General features: G+C 37.2%; 1 protein-coding gene across 4 annotated transcripts in view; it reads left to right on the plus strand.

Annotated features, from left to right (window-relative positions):
* LOC136716295 (F-box/WD repeat-containing protein 1A) overlaps positions 1-18,398 on the plus strand; it is a 42,130-nt gene that overhangs the window by 6,767 nt on the left and 16,965 nt on the right. For 3 of the 4 annotated variants that reach the window (XM_066693893.1, XM_066693894.1, XM_066693892.1), the window contains one exon: positions 7,278-7,355. In XM_066693893.1, coding sequence (XP_066549990.1) covers positions 7,278-7,355 — 78 coding nt within the window. Of the gene's footprint in view, positions 1-7,277; positions 7,356-18,398 lie in introns of those variants that run through there. The other variant, XM_066693895.1, reaches the window with a different exon arrangement.

Consider the following 18,398-nt stretch of genomic DNA (forward strand, 5'->3'; position numbering starts at 1 on the left):
ATATATTTAAAAATCTTTCTCTTGGTTGACAGATAAATACAGGGTGCTATATGATCGAATGGATGGATATTAAGTTACTGTCGATTGTTTCTGCATCATATTTTTTCATTTTTACTTCACTGCATCCTTTAAAAAGAAAATGTACATCCTATGTCGTAATGTACTCAGACTTGGGAATTGTGAAGATCAATCCTCAATTTGATGATACTGATGGATTTCATACAACTTCCATCGTACCTGCTCTAATTAATATTGTGCACCTTACACCGGTGGAGTTATAATCTTATCTTGCTCATGTCTTCTCAACCCAAGAAGTATGTACTGTAGTGGTGCACTGTGCGTTTGATTGACGTGACCGGGCAGAGCTTGTATCAGATCATTCTGTCCAGCACGCTCCCTGGTAAAAATGTCAGGACTCTGGGAGCTGAAATGACGGCCCCAGGGCTTCAGTGAAGGCTTTTGTTTTCCGAGATGAAAACACAAATTGGATCTGGGCTTCAATCGCTCAGTCCAAGTGTTTAATTTCATTTCTCCACCACAGTAGCCAAGAAGAGAGGGGGCGGGGGTGAGGGAGAAGAAAAAGGCTAACGTGTCCAAGATTGCCTATAAATGACAATACAGAAGGGAGCAAGGTCATGTTGGCTCTGTGTTTATCCTTTACGAAGGACTGACCTCTATCACTTTCAGCATCTCCCAGTGCTCAGCGCTTCCCCCATGGCATTTTATTGGGGAAGATGGACTTATCTTGGCAGAAGGAGGTGCTGTCAGTCTCCTGGCTATAATACTGTGAACAACAGCTATAGGATCTAATATTTCAATGTGTAAACAGAATGAATTCAAGGCAGAAGTTCATCCAGATAAAATATTGAAATTTGCATAATTCTAGTAGCCATTTTCTGTAATCAAGTTGAATTATTTTATAATAACATTTACAAATCTAAGCATAGTTTTACACCCAAACACTAGCATACTTGCCTGTGGTTGAGATATGGTATATCAGATGAACTTAACAACAGAAAAACTAAAAATGCTGCACCATAAGCTACTTATGGAGGTGTGATTAGTTTGGAAATTCGTATCACTGGACATGCTTAAAATTTGATTCAAGTTATACATTTTTCTTTTGTAGGTATTTCAAGTTTAGCTGTTGCTTACATGAATGTGTTTTTTTTTTTCTGTACATTTTTTTGTTTGTTTGTTTTTGTTTTTTGTTTAAAAAAAAAAAAATGCTTCTGCGTTCTTGGGGCTGTGCCAGACTTCCAGTTTGGGTTGATCCCTGAAGCATGAGCTTCACACTTTCAAGCTGTTCCAACAGCCTGTCAGCTAATGGGATTTGAGAAAGGTACAGTAAGCCTGTCTGAAAGAGCCTGTAGACTGACATCAGTGTGCCATACTAAAGCTGTGAAGTGGTCTAGTATTTAACACTTCACAAAATGTTAGGCCAGTTTAGCTAAAAAGACCTAGCTGTAAGAGCAAAACAATCCTTGCATATGTAGGAAATGTGTAGGTGGGTTAGGGGTCTAAAATGATATGATTAATGTAAATGTATTTTATACATAAAGGTTATTTAATCAAAATTACTAGACGACAAATTCTTAAAGTTCGATATTTACTTTCTATATGTTTGGAGAGTGCCAAGCAAAACACTTTTTCCCTGTGCTTGGATTTTCTTTGGCAGCTTTTCTGTCTCTGTCTCTTTCTCTCTCTTTCTCCCCCCCCCCTTCCCTCTTCTGTCTTTGTGTGCCTGTGTCCTCCTGTTCCCTGTCACTAGAAGTAATTGGTCTTTGGAGATGCAGTCAGCATTATATGTACTGAAGTGACATCCAAGGGCAGGAGTGGTAGATTTTGCTCTGTAGTGCACTGCTATCTAGTGGCCTCTGGAGCAATTGCACAATCTCTTGGGAGTCATACCAAGTTAAAAATCTTCAAATGTACACATCTTTTTCATTAATGGAAACTGTTTTTGTCTTTTCCATCTCTTATTTAGTATTTCACAGCATTTCCCAACTTTCAGCTTGTTAGGCCATATGATCACAAATCAAGTGTTACTGTGTATTGGTTCTTCAGTCACATTGCTGAATGATACAGTTGGCTTTGCTAATTAAATTTTTTCAGCCATCAGATTTGTTCTTAACTGGACATTTAAACTGTTGAATTGTTTGAATTGTATTGATACATCTTCTGCCAATGTGTTTTTTAATTTTGTTCTCACACCCTTCATTGAAAACACTTCCAGAGAGAATAGTTTAATTAATTAGTATTGTTTATTAAACAATGTGTTCTTAGTTTGTTGAACACTAATTCAGCCTAGAGAAATCTAATGATTTTGTTGACTGAAATCAGAGATGGTGGGATGTGTAAATATCCACCTGCCACTTCAATACATAGTTTAACAGTCAATTGTTTACACACCCTTAAATCAATTTTAACTGAGTCCCAGAATAACATTGTCTCAAAGACTACAACTTTATTCCATGAGACCTAACCTTTATGCTTGTGGTTAAATGAAAGCACTTCTAACTCCCTTTAATTTGTTTTAGGGTGACCGATGTGTGCTTGATATGCTCTTTGTTTCCTGTAAAAACAAGGTTTAGTAGTAGTGCACTATTGTGAATTGAATTCGAGAGTGTTCTTAGTCATTGTAGTTGAGAAATAACTTTTATTTTTGTACGCTCAATTGTGAGGAACTGCATGACTTCATAAATCATATGAACTGGGTGACAGTTATTTTTGGCAATAACCACATGCTAATCCTTCAATGTGATTATACTGATGTTTAGAAACTAATGTGTTATGAATATATGTGAAGTTTTATTTATTTATTTATTTTTAAATCCATATTTATGCTGCTGGCTTGAGTGTTTTCACTGGTGTTAGAGCAGCATAAAGAAGTCCATGTCAATATATATCAGTGCTGTAGTGTAATTGTATAGTGAGCAATACTAGGTCCCTGGTATATGAGAGTGTTCACGCAGAACCCTTCCATGTTCCTCACCTCATCTGCTTTAGAGGACTATTTTTGTTTCCTTAAGATTTGTGTGTGTGAAGATGTATTTTGGTAGACATTCACAGAAGAGGTTTTACCCAGAAGAGTGTTCAGCCATGCTGCATACCATATCCGGCCCTGATGTACTATAGGGATCTGTGGATCTATGCAGTGTCTTAGATTATTACCCTAGCACAACAGCTTAAGAATTCACAGCAGTCGAGTTGTTCTGTGTAAATTAAATACTGACAGGTACCCTGAGGGAAACGGCCAGCGTATTTATGGTGGTGTGCTGATCACACAAAATACTCTGCGAGTTGAAAACAGCTGCGGAGAACTAACTCTTTACAATGAATACAATTACAAATACCACATTTCCTAGAGGGGAGTGCACAAATATATTCACTTTACCCACACAGCCTGCAGGACAAAGAAAATCAACCTCTCCTGTAGTGTCTTTGAATAGCAGTTACGAGAAATGCCCGTGCTGCAGAATAGAAAAAAGAATCACTCCTTTAACCCAAATAGGAATACTTTTCCAAGTTGCATGTTTATATTGGTATATGTTGATCTTCTACATAGATAGGAAGAATAAGAACTGCAAGTATAAGAAATTGTCAAACTTCATATTTTAAATGCTCCTTCTTAGTGAATACTGTGAGTTGAATTTTGTAAAATTTCAATACATTGTTAATGGGTGTAAAGCATTGATTAATTCCATTTACTGACCACATCATTTTGCAGCATTTTCTGTTATGTTTCAGAGAATCTAAAAGACATATTAACCCTTGTGGTCCCAAAGTCTAAAATTGAAAATAAGTGTAGGATTACTACAGTAATTTGAGCGATGACAATTAAATACACTATAGGCCTTTTATTGTCCTGTGCTGCATTCAATAAATATACAGACTAAGCAAGTATATTCAAGTTAGATTAGAATGACCGGGAATAATGCCACAAAAGCATTACAGTGACATCCAGAGCATATCATAAGATTTGTTGAAGTATCTAAAATTCCCAGAAAATGTATTTTGTATTGTGTATTTATATATAGATGGCTAGATTGATTTTTAAATGTAAGTCACCAGATTTCAGTAAATATTGATATTTTACTACTCAATTAGTAACAGTACTTTAATAATCTATTTCACCCAATAAGTAGCTTTTGATTTTATGCATAAATACCTATTTGCTACATGCTTCCTGGAGTAATTTGTTAATGAATAAGTCAACCTAGAAATATGACTTCTCTAGATTCACATTAAGAAAATTGCTTTATCACAACTGTAAGCAGCTGTTTAATTTCTGAAAGGATATGTGTATTTTTTTCTGCACTTTAAATGTGAATTGGGTTATAAATTTGAGTGATGCTTTAGGTCATGAGTAATCTCTGCAGGTAATCACTGGAATAATTGATAAACCAGATAAGATTTAAACTCATTGTAGCCACCAGGGACCAGGCACCCCTCGTCAGAATGACATGTGTATAGTGTATCCCGAGATGAAGTGTGGCTTGAATGATCTGTTTTTGTTTGGTTAATGATAGGAAGGGTGTTAAACTCAAGTGTTTAATTAACCCTACCATGGGCTGCCTGTCACAAATGCCCATTCTCTGCTGATTGAGATCTCCCTGTATGTGCGAGGAGGCAGGGGAAAGTGATAATGTGGAGCCACAACGCAAGATTGCTTTTTTATTCCATTTGATGGGTCACTGCTTTGAATTCATTATTGGCTGGAAAGACATTCAGTGGTAAGATGAATGCTTTCTTCTGCTGCAGCTGAGAATCATGTGTGCCGTGGTGATGGAAATTAATACGGAACATCTCTGGCTAGTTTTAATTTCGGCAATAAAATACAGTGCGCTTTACTCCCCAGTCCTGCAGAAGACAGATTTTTCTTCTGGATTTTGCTCAGGTAACATCTCAAGCCTTACAGTGTATTTATTTTATACATCTGTGTTAGTCCTAAATAATTATTTACTGGTTTTATCATATTTAATTCACTTTTTCAATTAACAACGAATACTTAAGCATTGTGTGTTCCAAGCAGTTAATTTGTTTTTTGTTAACAAAGGTTATTGTATGTGTTCTGATTGCATCTGTGTTTTATAAGCAATACAAAACGGGCATAACCTCCAGCAAGATAAAGAGAAAAGCCCACGCGTCTTCAGGATTGGATCTCACCCTCTATCCATCTTGCATATTGATGACTGCAAATATTCCCTGTAAAGGATAATACATTTTCCCTCCTGCCTGGAATTCTATTAGACTCATCTGCTTCGTCAGGTTAATCAATAGGTACCGTATGGCGGTGGGTCAGCAGTCAGTGTCACCGTGCCTTTAGATGGCGTTGGAAATTTGCTTAAAGCCCACACCAATTAACTTCAGGATGATGAATGCCTGGGCGGGCGAGCGAAAGCCTGCCTCTCAGAGGGGGCTTTGTGTACGGGAGAAGCTCAGCTGTCGAGCAGGGGGATCCCGGCGAATAAAACTGACGAGCCGCAGGCCCGCCCACCCTTAATGATAATGTCAATCTCTGCAAATACACACACATTGGAGCTGTCAGGAGTTAATCAATCAAAGAGGGGTTTGTCAAAGGCTTTCGGCGAGATTAACGAGCCTGGAACAATAACAAGTCAGATTTGCATAGAGAATTGCCCTAATCTTTGAGAACTGATGGCGCTAAGGTCGTATTTTTTATTTTTTATTTTTTATTTTTTTTGTGGTGGTGTTGCGGTTGTCGTTCGTGAAAGCAGGCATTTGCCATGTTAGGAAAATGGAGTTACATTTCCTGGAAAGATTTCAGATATGAAGGGATTGTAAGGTTTGTAGGTATAGCTAAATCTGATAAAGCCTTGTTCATTTATGTGTGGAATATTTTAATATTAACATATAGGACACATTCTAGTATTAGCAGAAATTAACTATGAATGACCATTGTTCTCTTGAGTTCAGTGTTCACTTTAGTCTGGGACATGACTGTGATTACAGTAGAGTGTAAATGGCTGTGGACTTATGGTTGAACACTGGTCATTCTAGATTAGGAAGGTGATTTATAAAATGTCCAGAGATGCTGAATAGGGTGTACCCTAAATATGTAAATCTGCCTCGTAAAGGGTTTCCGAATGAAAGCATATGATCATTTGAGATCCAGACTTGCCTCCATAAATATGATGTGTCCCCAATACACAAATGGAGCAACATGTTTGTGTAAGAGGTGGTTCCTCTGCTGTCCAATGCATTTTTTTATATATATATGTATATGTAATATCTGCATCCTGGAATCAATACATTTTAAGTAAAGTTATGTTTATCTATGATTGCGGTATAAAATATAACAAATACTATTTTTTTTCCCCTACAGCCACTTCAAAGGACACCCCCACCCAACTCTTATATTATTTTTAATTAGATTTTATTTTAACTGCTTTCAAGTCAGAGATCAATTGATGAAACCATTTTAAATGGTACTTGCAAGAAGTAATAAGAAATACAATTCCTATTAGGATTTGCCAAGGCTTTCTTGCACTGCTATATTCATGAATGTGGTAATTGTTTGTGCATAACATTGTAAGCGTTCTAATTGTAAACAAATTGGAGAAATCGAGAATGAAGCATAGCTGGCTAGACAGAACCAACAATTATTCTGGTTTCTAATTGGGGAAAGAGCTCAGTACCAAACTGTTTTATTCTGTTGCATTTACTACTTCCTCTTCCATTCCTAATGCAGCTCTTTAGCATCTAACTACTAGGGCTCTATTTGCAACTTTCATAGCCTGTGGGTCACTTTAATGGAACAATATACAACCTCCTTGAAAATAAGACACACTTTAAAAACTAGGAATTAATGTCTGAATTAGCATAGTGATTATGTACTCAAGGCTTGGGAATTGTTAATGAATTTTTAAGTGATCGGCCCATTCATTTACATTGCAAGGTTACTTAATTACAACATTTTCTAATCAATGTGAAAATGGCCATTTTCCATTCCTTCCCTCTGGAAAACAGGGTGCTCTGTATGTTTCTTTAACTGTTTTCCTCTTGGAATTTCAAATAACAATAGGGGAGAAAAGTCCCTACATGTTTTTAATTGTTTTTCTGTGTAGAGTACATTTATATGTACTTGATTGAATGCTTTAAAAATGACCATTTCCACAATACAAATGCAAAATGTATTGTAAATTGGAAGATCATCCTTATCTGTTGCTCTTTATCGTGATGAGATATTCAAGTATACAGCACAGTAGTTTCAGACAGTAGCTAATGTTATAATGCCTTTTACTTTGAAACAGACTTCTGCCGAAAGAGAAGACTGTCATAATGAAGAGCCCCCACGCAAGATTATCCCAGAGAAGAATGCCTTTCGACAGGTATGTTAAAGATGCCTGTTGTCCATTGTTTGGCTGCAACATGCCAGCATGTGTGTCAACATTCATCCAGTCTGCTCCAGAAGGGACACCTCTCATGCCTTTCGACTGCTCTTTCCAAACACATTTCTGAATCATAGCCTTTTCATTGTAATCTTCACAGGCTGCTCATTCACTTTTTAGTGTTTTGGGGTTTGTAAACACAGGTATTTGGTTGAGGGTTTAAACAGTGGCTTTGTTAACATTTCTCCCTGGAGTAAAGGCTGATACAGGGGGTCCTCGCAATTATGCGACTCGTTTTTCGACGTTTCCGCATAATGAATATAGGATGTTTTGTTGATAATCTTGCTTTTTCATCATCTGTCCTCAGAGAGGTCAGCTTTCGTTGTCTGTGCTACAAAGTCACTCCGTGGTCATTGTATCAGCCCAGGATGGTGGCCAGCAAATATTATAAACTGATGTGATTACACTATGAAAATAATAAAAGAAAAACCGGAGCTGCTCCTCATTACATTTCCATCTCTGAACTACTCCTATTGTCTCTTCCCATTCTTATAACTTTCTCCAACTTCATCTAAGCATCTAAGGATATTCCCATCCATGTTTCTTAAGGATATTAATTCCCCATTTTTTGTTGTTGTGCAATTTGTTGCGATCTTCAAGAACACATCCCCTGTGATTTTTGAGGACCACCTGTATCTTTTTGACCATTGCCAAATAAGCAATTTTCAACAAATCACACGCAACTACAACATAATCTCAGGCGTATGCTAATTATTATGCATATTTAATTGTATTTGTACTGGATTTCTAGAAGGTGTAGTCATTTTTGATAGGTTAAGACTGCAACCTGTTGTCCACCTCCATAGATACAGAAAGGGGTCTCCAAGTCACAATTGTAGACTCCTTTCTCCACTTCTTTAGAGGGGACCTTCAGATTGTATTTATTCCAAGGAATTGAAATACCTAAATGTGTTTGAGTATTATTACATCTCCATAGATTTTCTCATACTGTCTAAGGCAGTGGTTCTCAAACCTGTCCTGGAGTACCACCTGCCCTGCTGGTTTTTGTTCCAATCGAGCTCTCAATTACTTAATTGACCCCTTAATTGAACTAATTTCCTAAATCAGAGCCTTTTATTTATTTTTAACAGTAGGGGTTTTAAGTTAAGTGTAACATTTTGTAAGGAAATTATCCTTAAGGAACCAACTTTTTATCACTTACTCAATATAAACAGTCAAATGTAATCAACTTACTTAAATTAAATGTTCAATTAAGTAATTGAGAGCTCGGTTGGAACAAAAACACAGCAGCGTAGGTGATACTTCAGGACCAGGGTTGAGAACCACTGGTCTAGAGTGTTTGATCTTTAAGAGATGACATTGCAGCCCACCCAACACCATAATGAATTTTGATTTGTACATTTAAAATGGGGCCATCTGTTTTCTTTCCTGTTTTTTGTTAGAGGACGAGGTATGGGGGGTGCAGAAGGGCTCCATTGTTTTGATCTGGACATGGACTTATTCTAAAGTGAGTGCTCTCCAGAAGTGTGGTGTTCATCCACACAGGAAGATGGTGTAGTACGGAGGGCCAGTGCTGGGGGGGCCATCTTCAAAAAGGTGAAGGGTGGCTGTGTCCAGGTTGACCCGGTCACAGGGCAGCTGTCCAGAGCTGTGCTGAACTTGATTACTCGGCATGCTCTTAAGTGAAAGACAATGCACACTCCTTTTCCAGCTCCTCCCTTTCTCTTTAATAGCTGACAAAAGAATAAGTCTCTTTTTCTGTCAGTCTTGTCATCTGAATAGATACAAAAAAAAGAAAAGGAGGTCATCGGCGAGGTGACAGGTTAAATGACTGAGGAGTTAAATATTCTCAATCTTGTTGTAATAAATAATTAAAAAAAGAAAGTGATTAATAGTCAAAGTGCTGTATAAACCAAAGAGGAGGTTCTAGGTATACTTGTAGTAAATTATTTTTTTCTTTTCACTTTACGTAGTGTTAAGACGGCTCATCAGTATTAATCCACGAGATGAAGCTGAAAGTGTATTTTTTATTATTATTATAATAGTAGTAAAAGTTAAATTTTCGTAATTTAAAGCAGAATTGGATTTAGAGTAATTAAGACTAATGTCATTATTTTAAATAAACAAAGTAGCAAGTTGAAGGCTAAGTAAAATGCTTGTCACACTTTCCCCAACAAAATCTTCAGTTAACCTACAGCATCTTCAAAATGGTGTCCTTGCTGTATGGGGTATTGTTTTATAATGAGCCTGCTCAGTATGAGAAGTGTCTCGTGTTATTAATATGATTTAAGGTTACAGTTTTTGCTGATTAAATGGTTCCAAAACACCAATTTCATAACCATGGTACTTGCGGTCCACTGTGCTCTACCTTTTCCTTAAAATCCTTCTTTGGGGAATGGAGATGTAATAGTCATTGATATTTTCTGCTGAGACTGCATCCATAGTAACAATCCTATCATACATTCAGTACAGGCCTCAACATAGCAAGGTCTTGACATTCAGGGAACTTCAGGAATTTGGCTGCAACAGAAAAGCTATATCAGCTTTGAAGTAAGATTTTTTTTTTAGCCAGATTTAATTTCCCATCTCAACAGAAACTGTGTGCATTTAGTCACCTTTCCTCAAGTGGATTTCTGAAACGGGGTATTTGAATTATAATATAAAACTGAACATTCCTAATGATGTTGGACATACTTCAGTTATCTTTAAAGCACAGATTTCAGCAATGATCAACTATTTTTCTTATCAACACCAACAGTTTTCTTCAAAGGATTGAGAGGAAAGGATTCTAAGAGCTGTAAGCAACTATGTGAGACTGTTATTGAAAGTTGATGCGTGCGTACCAGCCTTATTATCCATCACTTCCCAAGTTGGACTGTCAAAATAAGTAGGTAATGTCATAAAGACAACTTTAGAGTTTCAGTGTATGTGTTGCTAAGCCTCCTACTGAAAGGGAAATGATAAACAGCATGAGGAAGTCGCCAGATCAAAGCAATGCAGTGGGGTGGCCTTAATGTTGTTAACAGCAAGGAAAGAAAAGCAGTTTAAAATCTTTTGAAATCAAGAAACAGAATAGGTATTCTCTGCCTTTGACAGCATTCATAGTGTTCCCTTCTTTAAAACGGCTTCCTCAATGGCTCCTCTTTAGTGACGCAGAGAGCTTGAACTCCCTCTGGGACCGAAGAATTCTTAAAGATCAGCTCATTTCTTAAGCTAATAATTGCTCTAGCTTTTGTCCGCTTTGAGTCTTTGTGTGCACTCCAGTGTGCACCCTTGCCAAGTGGACAGTGATGGATAAAGTGTCAAGAGTTCTTTCCAGTGCCCTTTTTTATGAAGTGAAGTCCCTGGATTTATCTCTATAGCTTCCAGACCCCCAACCCCATTGATTGTCGTAAAAGCTCCTAGGACCCTGATGATTTGGAAGGCATGGGGGAGGCCAGGGACTATATTAAGCCCAAGACTACTTTTTAACACATCCTCCTGTCTGCACTATGCTACATGGAAACCATCTGCTTTAAGACATAACTCTTCTTTATTCCCTGATGGCAACATTGCTAGGGCACTTCACCTGCAGAGAAGGGGTCAGACTTATTAGAAGAAGTGTTGCCTCCCCAGCAGTTTGGAGGTGCTGACCCACAGAGATACTTAAAACATCACAACATGATAAAAAAAAGTTGCTGCACTGCAGGTGGTAACAGCTGCCAGATTTTCAGCAGCTTGTTTCCAGATTTTATTTTATTGTTTAACATTGTTTTGCATACATAATAACGGTCTAAGAAATAAGTTGCAAATAAACAGCCCACATCTTTGACCACTGTAAGATTTACAAATAAATAACATTGTCTTGTCTCTGGCCAGGTTCCTGTATGACTCACTAGTCTATCCTTTGACTGCAACCTGCAGTTTTCTCCTAAATTGACACTGTCAATTACATCAAAATCAAAATCTAATTTTTCCTTTTAAGGAACTTATGATGACATCAGTAATACACATTCAAAACATGCATGGAATAAATCTCATACTAGTAAAGACAGTCAATATACTTTATATACCAAAACATAAATACTCACATTATATTCAATTCTGTTCCACAATCCGGACAATACCTTACGCTAAGAATCAGGCATGGTAAGTGTTGAGTAAGAGGAGAATCAGTTTGTAAAGATAATGAAAACATTGTTAAAGATAATTAAATTGGTGGTGATCCTCAAGCTGTCCAAAAGAAATGTGCACTAAAAATCGAAAGGGGTAATGTTTATGTGGAAAGTAGTTATATGCTATATTTTTTATCATTATGTATATAATAGGCTACAAGATATAATTTAACGTTATCAGATGTAATGGTGTAATAGGCCTAGTGTAATTATTCAACTAATTGCTGCTTAATAAACCACAATCTAGCCTTTTTGTCTAATTGTTTAGATTGGTTTTGTAAACTCAGTGTGGATAAAGTTAATCAGCAATAAATCTGCCCCTTCAAAGACAAACAGCCACTTTAGTCGTAAATGTAATGAATTATAAGGTTAAAGGGTGATGTCGCAAAAAATATTTTGTTATCAATAAAGACATCATTTTATATATTTACTCCATGGTTCTCTACCAACTTTTTCTGCCTTCATTAGAAGTACATGAAGTGTTTAATAATAATTTCTATCGATTTGCACCAACAGTTTGTCATTTAAAAAAATTGTGATATCAGGAGTGTAGTTTACATCAGACAAGTTCATTTACTTTCCATTTTGAAATGACTGAGGAGCACATAGGTGTTTTGAGTTTGTGCTGAATTTGTGAAAATGAAGCTGAAACCCTCTTCCTCTAACATGGGTGTGTAAATTAGTTTCCTTAACATAAACCAAAATAGTGTCTGTATTAGAGGAATCATGGATTCATGCAATCAAAAAAAACTCCCTATTAGTGGTCTCCCGAATGACTGTTTAGAGAATGCTTTGCTGTCTTGCCAAAAACAACCAGTGTTGACTGCAGAGATGACTGAACTCGGCAACATAAGTAATGAGTTTATTACAGGCATTTATTACATCTTGCTCTGCAATGCATCAATAAAGGAGTCATGGATTATGGATTGGAGTATGATATTTTCTGTCTGCTTTGCTTATGAAAAAGAAACTCAAGGCGTTCCTGGAGCTTGTGGAGGCTAGACATACAAGTTATCCCTTCAATCTAAAACATTTGATTAAGTATCTGTTATAATAGTCTATGTAGAAAAATCACAGCTGTTATCTTGGGGTGGGAAAAATGTCCCTGATACTTTCATATTACACAAGATGTATTCCACACACACTTGCACACAAGTCAACCTAACTGTTTTAATCAGGTCTGTCTGGAAAGAGAAATGGAGGTCAGCATTCCCATTTACTTTTTTTTGTTTTGTTTTTTCTTCGATCTAACAGACTGCCTGTCTCAACTTTGTTTGCCTTTAATGTGCTTTAGTGAATGGTCTCTGCAAGATTATAGGAGCCTTCTCCTTAACAAGCTTTGCTGTCATTATAAATATATACTTTCTAGTAAAGTAGGTAAATGCCTGCAATCAATCCCTTTTAGTGTGTTATATGTTTCACCTGACAACTTAAGTCGCTATCGATTAACCATTACTTTGTTAGATAATCTCGTCACTGGGGCATTGTAAAAAATTAACCTGTTTTTAAAATGCTCTTACCCTTGCAGTGCAGTCGATTCAAAAACCACTTTCGCATAAGAGGGTGGGTTTCATAAGGATGATTGGTCTTGTATTTTCTCTTTTATTGCTGCATAATATACCATCTCTGAAGAAAAGCAATCATTGCATATTTTTGATTATAGTGTCTTTCTACATTAATGTGTAAGGTTGCTTCCATTTCGGGTTACTGGCATTCTGATGAATTTCAGACTACTTGTTCAGAATTAAAATATTGCCATTTTAAACTTCCATGTCCGCACTATATTTAATGTACTTAAGGATGAAGAAAGGATTTTCTGTTGGAGCAGTCATCCAAAAGTCATTAAGGGAAAATGATCTTCATGTTAAGGTTGAACATGACTTGTTGTTGTAGACACTATCTTTTAATTAGGTATTTGTAAACCATGCAGTTTGCATAGATTAATAATGTGAAAGATAAATTGGGAGCTATTTTTTCCATTGATTGTGATTCATGAAGTCGAAGACATTTGACACATCTGAGATTAATCAGTTTACACCTGTGGAATACACTTTTCTCTATCCTTTGGAATGAACACACACTCTTAAATGTGGAAGTAAACTGACATAATGGAAAAGATTAGTTCCCTAGAACCAAAAAAAACTTTTTTTCTCTGCCCCTATTTGATAACTGACAGACAAGCAGGCAGGCAGACAGCTTCTCCCCAGAGTACATAGTCTGGGTCTTGGCTGACTTGGAGAGCTGCTAGCACTTCTTAATTTCACTCACTGTTCCCTTCCAACCTAACCTGTAGCCATGCAGTAGTGTACAGAAGGAAAATGAGTGTGAAATGAGCACTGCGGCTCTGCCCGGCCATGCATGTCGGATAGCCTGCTTGAAGAAACCTCAGTGGCTTGGAAGGGCCAGCGATCAATCCGCCTCGTTCTGGCGCGGTACTTAATGCGCAGACAGTGCAATTGGCGGGGCTGTAATTGCGTTGTTAGGGGCCAAAAAACAAGCCTGCCTCTCCAAGAGACAGCTGGCAAGGAGAGAGAGCGAGGCATGTTGTTAGGAGAGAGAGAGTGAGGCAAGGCAAATAAAATTACTGCTAGGGTTGTGAGATCGGCGGGAGCCCTGCCTGCCTAATCTCACCGATGGGAGCAAGCGGCTGTTGTAATCCAATTATAGCAGCATAAGCAATTTGTTAGACACTCCGCATAATGTAACAATTTACCAATAAACTCTGACTTGTAATAACGTTGTTGAGTGTGCGCATAAATCTAGGGGAATGGAAGTGGGGTTGGAGCATGCAGCTGGGGGCATGTAATTGGCAGCATCAGCGGATTCTGTGTTTTAGTTTGGCCTTTCCAGTGCAGGAATTTTAAGTGGCTTCTGCATACTATTTCATGCAAAGCTGCAGTAAAAATATATGTAAATATGCACTTAACCTGACCTGTTATTTCCCAGTGACTTGGCTAAACTTCAATTCTTAATTGGCCTTTAACCTAATTTTTTTTTTTTAAAAGGTGTAGAGTTTTTTTTTAATTAAAGACTTTGAATTTAAATTCAATCTAAAAAAAAAATAAACAGTTTAAGCCACTAAGTATTTAACCCTACCATTCTCCAAAAAGTATTTTGGGCATGGGCGGGGTTTTAATTCTGCCATCTATTTAATGAAACATCTGTTCCAAATTTGTAATTTAATGCTAATGTGATTACGGGGTTAGAAATGATCACTGCTTTCAATTTAGTAGTATCTCATCCGTTATTAAACAAACAAACAAACAAAAAACTTAACTTTTGAGCAAAAGTATCAGACTGGGGACTTAGGCCTGCCAGTTGCAGATTGAGTTATGGAGAGCATTAAGGGAGAGACCATTACGGAGCATTCGAAGGGAAAATATTTTGGCTTTTTTTTTTTTCACGTCAATAGATTAAGATTGAAGAACCTACTTTTCCTTTATTTATTTATTTTTAGCTTATAGCAGCTTGACTAGTTTCTTATAAATGTTTGGAAAAAAATCAATGGTTCCCAGGGACTAGGTGCTGCAGTGTGTTAATGTGATGCATTGATGTGCGGATCTGGGACTGGAATTCAGCACAGCTTAACCAGACTTTTGAAATCATTTGGATCCGGCAGCTGCGTAGGTACCATGTGAAACAGACATATGGAATAGGCTGATCTTAAAAGAAAAAATAACCTTATTTCCTTTTGGAAAAATGAGCAACCAGCATGCAAGGTCACAGGAACCAGGATGGGGTTAATGAAATGGTACCAGCAGGGGTGTAAAGGAAAGGGGGCGGGGGGGTGTTAAAGTGGTGGCCCAGTTTGCAGCACACTTTCCTCCAGGGCAGAAGGTCACGTGTTTAAATCCTGCTGAGGGAGTAAGTGTGAATGGATAGATTCCATATACCAAAACCCTGGAAAGTGTAAATCCATTAGATGCACTGCAAAACTCCTACCCTCTACAGAGTTTAAAGATCTAATGGTGTCCGAGCTTCTCCAAAACACTTTTATTCCCTTGCCTGCACAATAAAGCACCAGCCGTATTAGTATAATTATGTTTGTTGCGTTTTCTCCCCCCCCCCCCCCTCTTAGTACCTTTGCTAAAATAAGCCAAAATACAGCATGATCCTCAAGGAAGCGAATGTAGTAGCCCTGGAGAACGTGCAGCTTCCTTCCAATTTGAAGTCAACTTCCTTTCTCCCCACTAGTCCTGCTGTGCTGACCTTGCTAAAATATTTCACCCTTATGGAGCCACAGGGACCAAAATAAAGTTGTAAGGATGTGATCCGGATCTTCGATTGATTAAACTGTTAATCCCACACCGCCATTCTCTCCTCGTTCTTGTTAATGAAACGAGCAGTACCGATGCTAATGGGCAGGCCGCCCGTAACGGGGATCCATCATTATTACCCCTCTCCGATCATTTGCAAATATTTTAGCCATGCTTTGCAATCAGCTTTCCACTCCTGAGTTTTAAATTGTGCAGGATAAGCAGAATAACTTACTGCTTGTAGTGGGATACTGTTTTTATCTGACTCATGAGACAGGGCTTTTATAATGTTCTCCTATTTGGTGCTGCTCAAAGTAAGGATTTCTCTCAGGGCTGGAGTGGGGTTCTATCCCACAGGAGGTCATTAAATATTAACTACTTATTTGTTTAAAGGCAATATCTGTATCAACTGCAGACGGTCTGACCATTAAAAAGGAGTGGTAGCTGTTTTGGCCAAGTAAAAGGTATGGACAGCAAAGGTTAGAATATAGTTCTATAGAAATATAAGGTTTTGTGCTGGTTAGAATTGGAAAATGTATTTATTTAGAAATCTACTGTATCTTTGAAGGTTTTCAAAAGCTATGAAATAAAGTGATTTAAACCAGTACGTATTCCTCATTGAGGGTCTTGAATAAAGAAAAGCTAACTTAGCTGAATAGCTGAATTTTAAATAACGCTGAATTGGCAATACCCTGAACTTGTTAAACAATACTGTGAAATTGTAATTAACAAAGCCTGAAATACTCATCTAAGTTGTAAAAGAAAATGTTTAGCTACATGTATATTTAACCCGTTTTTTTTTTTTTTTTTAAACATATATTTTTTTTAAATTTTAGTTAGAAAATATTGAATATCCAGAAGCAGAAAAAGAAATTAATTAGAAGGCATTTTATTTTCTGACCCTTTAAAGTGAAAATAATGAGATGGTATATCAACACAATGGAGGAGAAGACTGCAAACCTGATTAGGATGTTTGCATTTGATGTTTCAACTCACTGCGATACTCTTCATAAAAAGCACTCAGTGTCTGTTTATAACTAATGGCTGATTTTCATCGCCTTGACAGTGAGCTGTGTGTGTTATTTTGTCCTGATATTGTAATAATAATGAGAGCAAATTAGAACAATCAATTTACACGGATAGTTCTTGATTGGAGAAGATGGGCAATATGGCAGTGGGTAATCCATCTTCAGACTCCTGTCACATTAATGTAAGTGCTTCAGACAGGGTGGGCCGGGCAAGGGTGGCAGCAGCCAATCGTAAGGCAGCAAAAACAAACACATGGGGGTATCATTCTGTGATCAACCGTTTAATTAGCAGAACCAGAGACAGATAGAGTGATGTATGCGGGTTCACAGCTGCTCCCTGTTTTAACCCCTTCAGAGACCTACCTTTTTGGATGTTGTTATTTCACAGCACTGAAATGAGTGTTCGTGTACCACAAATGTGAACATTCCTTTGCCCCACCTTTAATTTTTGGAGAGCTACATCCATCCAATTTAAATTTTAAATTAAGGATTGAAAAAGTCATACCCACTTTTGTGCTTGAAATACATTTTTGGTAGGATTTTTGTTTTAGCATGATTTTGCTGCCAGTATGGAAGATCAGCTTATTTTTTGGAGATGTATTATAATTTATTTGCTGACGCCCTGATCCAGGGCAACTTAGTTTACACAGGAGGCATTTTAAACCATGATTACAAAAGTGCAGTAATAAAAATACAAATACAAAATTTGCAGTAGTACAATCAATTCAAAATACAATAAGCATTCATCTTAGTACAATGAGGTAACAAGTGTAGACATGATACTGTACTGTCAATACATAAGTACATTGGAGGATAAGAAAGTATAGTTAAATAAAGTGCTCAGGAGAATAGGCTGCAGTAATTTAGATAAGTTATCTTAGTAGCTTGAAAAACAAATATTTTATTACTTTAGAAATTAGTCCTTCATACATCTTTTAAATAAAACTACCCTGTTCAATGTCCTTTTTTAAATACATATTTTGTTTGTTTTTAAAGACCAGGAATATATGAATTCGATCATTCGAACATTGTTAGTAGGACTTTTTTTTTACTCCCCCAATCCTCTCATCACCCATTTGATTTTTTTAAATGATTAATTCCACCAGATTTGCAATGCTTGGTTTTTGAATTTAGAAGTTTGAGAAGCTGACTGGGGACCACTGTGCTTTGCTGCAAACAGTGTATTTATTGTTAACCTCATTACAGAATTTGCATTCTGTCCTTTGTAGTTTACAGCTAATTTCAAAAATAAACTGGACTTCACAGTTTTGTTACTAGCTGTCTGTCATTCCCAATCTGCGCAAGACTGAGCAAAGCAACATTAATTTGTGATTCTGCATATTATTATAAAAAGTGTACCCACTTCCCAAACTTCTATCAGAAGAATGGTACTCTAAGAACGTGGTCCAACTGCAGTAGTTTTTCTTGTTTTTACACATATTCAGTTCAGCTGCTAGGGGGAGCCCATGTCTTGCAAACGGAGATAATTCAATTATCCCCTAAGAAATGTGTTGTGCTATATTGTCCAGAGGTGGATTCAGTTATGACATGGTGTTGGAATGAACTGGAGATGTTGGTATAGTA

The sequence above is a fragment of the Amia ocellicauda genome, chromosome 20 (assembly GCF_036373705.1).
Source record: "Amia ocellicauda isolate fAmiCal2 chromosome 20, fAmiCal2.hap1, whole genome shotgun sequence".
NCBI lineage: Eukaryota > Metazoa > Chordata > Actinopteri > Amiiformes > Amiidae > Amia > Amia ocellicauda.